The sequence below is a fragment of the Brassica oleracea genome, chromosome C6 (genome assembly GCF_000695525.1).
Source record: "Brassica oleracea var. oleracea cultivar TO1000 chromosome C6, BOL, whole genome shotgun sequence".
In the NCBI taxonomy this organism is placed as follows: Eukaryota; Viridiplantae; Streptophyta; class Magnoliopsida; order Brassicales; family Brassicaceae; genus Brassica; species Brassica oleracea.
The window spans coordinates 29,289,141-29,291,629 of NC_027753.1; the positions used below are offsets into that span (position 1 = coordinate 29,289,141).

Genomic DNA, 2,489 nt, shown 5'->3' on the forward strand with positions numbered 1-2,489 from the left:
CCCCCCCTCCACCTTCGTAAAATCACAAAAACGTCGCCGAGTCCGAGAAGAAGAAGAGTCAACATGGCGGCGAACGGCGTGAGAAGAGCCCTTCACTCATCGTCATCCACGGGGAGAATACTCTTCAGTCGTTCATCTTCTGCTCCGAAACTCGGAAAATCCGCGGGATTCGCTTTCGGGAATGGATCATCTTCATCTCGCTCCTCACTTCGCAGGCTCACATCCTCCAGGTTAGATCTCCGTGATTGCACCGAGGAATTAGGGTTTCTGAAAATGCTGAAATTAGGGTTTTGTGTTACAGGATCCCAGTGGAGCTGGGTGCAGGGATGTCGCTTATACCTTTACACAGTGTTACTGCTTCAGCCTTGCTCACTTCGTTGTTGTCTCTCAGCAATCAAAGCTGGGGTTGCCTTTCAGAAGGTATTGATTTTACTTGTGTTCTCATTGACTTTGATTCTGCATTCTGAATGTTCTCTCCATTGGTAAATAAGGTGCCATTGAAGGATCAGCTTGACATACTAGTACAAGTGGTTGTCTTTGTAGAACAGTTGTTTTGTTTCTTTGCGTGTTTGACAGCAGAAGTTACTAGGTCGCTGAGTTGTTATTCTTAGGACTTATCGTTCGTCTGTCTTTCGAAAGAGAGTGCCAGCTCCTCATCCGAAATGAATTCAAATTTAAGAAGCAGTGAACCAATGACCCTAGATTTGTGTTGGTCAATTTGCACATTGACTATGCATTTGATATTTGCAGGATTTGCGACAACCCTATAACATTGCCTGCAAGTTTTGGTGGGGCTATTGCTTGTCAGATTCCAAGAAACTAGTTTCATTTTGTTGGTGGTTTTTTTTCCAAAGGTTTAAGATATCAAAGTAGCAAAAGAAACACACAGCCGTAGCTTTCTTCTAAGGAAGGCTCCTTTGTTCGGTTTATTTATACAATTTCCATCTTCGGTTTGATGATTTCGTTACCTTAACACTTGCCCTTGGAAATAAACTACCCGTTTTGCTGATTCGGATAGTAGCAGTTGTTAATCTGTGCCCCCCAGTTCTGTTCCGGAAGAATATGGTTCCTCAAATTGGCTATTTACGAATCAGATGACCTAACTTTAAGCTAATTACCCCTCAAGTGACCTTACTCGATTGTTTTTTCTTCTGCTTTCAGTTTAGAGTATATTGTGTTCTTGTTGTTAAAAAGGGTATAATAAGAGTTATACTGAAGTAAAAACAATTGATTCATATGTTAATTAAGCTAAGTTTGTGCAAGCTCAGAGAATACAAATACAGATAGCAAGCTTTGGTAGAATCAGATGAACAGAATCAAGCGTAGACAGAACCGGAGGCCAACCCAATAACCAATCACACTGATAATACATGCTGTCTGAGTGTTTCACTGGAATGGATTTAGGAGTCAGAGTCACCAGGACGCTTGTCAAGTACCCGTTCGTGAGTCCCAATAAGCATGTCAGTATAGCTACAAGAATCTAAGGTCATGATAAACATCGGACCGTGCACGCAACCCAGAAGAGAGCATAAAACAATAGCCTAGCAAAGTAGCAATGCAACCACCAACAGAGATTTTCTCATCCCCTGAAGCATGAAAACAGCGGTCATAGACTTCCCAACCAAGTCTAACATGTTGAAGGCTGCAATGAGTAGAACAGTGAACCAATCTTGGAGAAGCTCAGAATGAACATCTCAGCAATGTAGCCAGGGAACATCGACAATGTCTCAATGTCTATGAGAACGATCCCGAAACCATGATATTTGATTCTAGTCACGACATGCCAGAGTGTTCTCTTTGTGAAAATGCTTGAGCCGTGCGCTCTTCATGGAACTTGATCACCGGAATTTTATGCGCTACATTGTAGGACACAGCCGAGACTACCATAACGACAACTACCACAATATGATGTGTAGCTTAGCTTCTATTTCTTTTTCTCTGTATAGAATTATAAACTACATTTTTCTCAAATTAAATTCAATTGTGGGCTCACGCACTTCAAGTTGTAGTCGTAGAGGGGGTCCAAGTAGTTCAAGTGTCCATGTGAGAGCCAACCAGAAAGAGTAATTGTTGTTTTGTAATTTCATGTCTCCTTCAAATTAATCTTCGACTGTCGTGGCTCGCATGATTGTTATCCCAACGCCGTTTTTTGCCAACTCGATGGATAATAAGGTTTAGTCCATATATAGCTCAACTTGCTCACTTCCAGCCCATGACCATGAGGCTCAAGCCTTACCAAACTATCAACTCTCTCATTTCAAAAAAAAGTTGTTAGAATTTTGTTTCTTTTTGGATCTAATTTCAAATTTTTTTTGTTTTATAATCTATACTATTATCTGAGAAGTGATTTTTTGCAACGGAGTTTTCACGTTAAAAGTTAGACAGGCTAATAACGTTTATATTTTTAATGAATATATATATATATATATAATTTATTATATAATTAATTTTTTATTATTAATAATATTAAATTTAAAATAAAATAATTC

The 2,489-nt window shown here is 39.5% G+C and overlaps 1 protein-coding gene across 1 annotated transcript; it reads left to right on the plus strand.

The window, feature by feature from the left end:
* Positions 1 to 31: 31 nt before the first annotated feature.
* Positions 32 to 1,031, plus strand: LOC106299081 (protein NUCLEAR FUSION DEFECTIVE 6, chloroplastic/mitochondrial-like). Its single transcript, XM_013735217.1, has 3 exons — positions 32 to 230; positions 302 to 420; positions 751 to 1,031. The coding sequence occupies exons 1-3, from the start codon at positions 64 to 66 to the stop codon at positions 768 to 770; spliced, it is 306 nt and encodes a 101-aa protein (XP_013590671.1). The 5' UTR covers positions 32 to 63; the 3' UTR covers positions 771 to 1,031.
* Positions 1,032 to 2,489: the final 1,458 nt, after the last annotated feature.

Excerpts from the sequence above, each read along its gene's own strand:
- LOC106299081 (XM_013735217.1), top strand. The coding sequence starts at position 64 with ATGGCGGCGAACGGCGTGAGAAGAGCCCTTCACTCATCGTCATCCACG. Across the intron at positions 231-301 it reads CGCAGGCTCACATCCTCCAG|GATCCCAGTGGAGCTGGGTG; the intron begins GTTAGATCTCCG and ends TTTGTGTTACAG. Across the intron at positions 421-750 it reads CTGGGGTTGCCTTTCAGAAG|GATTTGCGACAACCCTATAA; the intron begins GTATTGATTTTA and ends TGATATTTGCAG.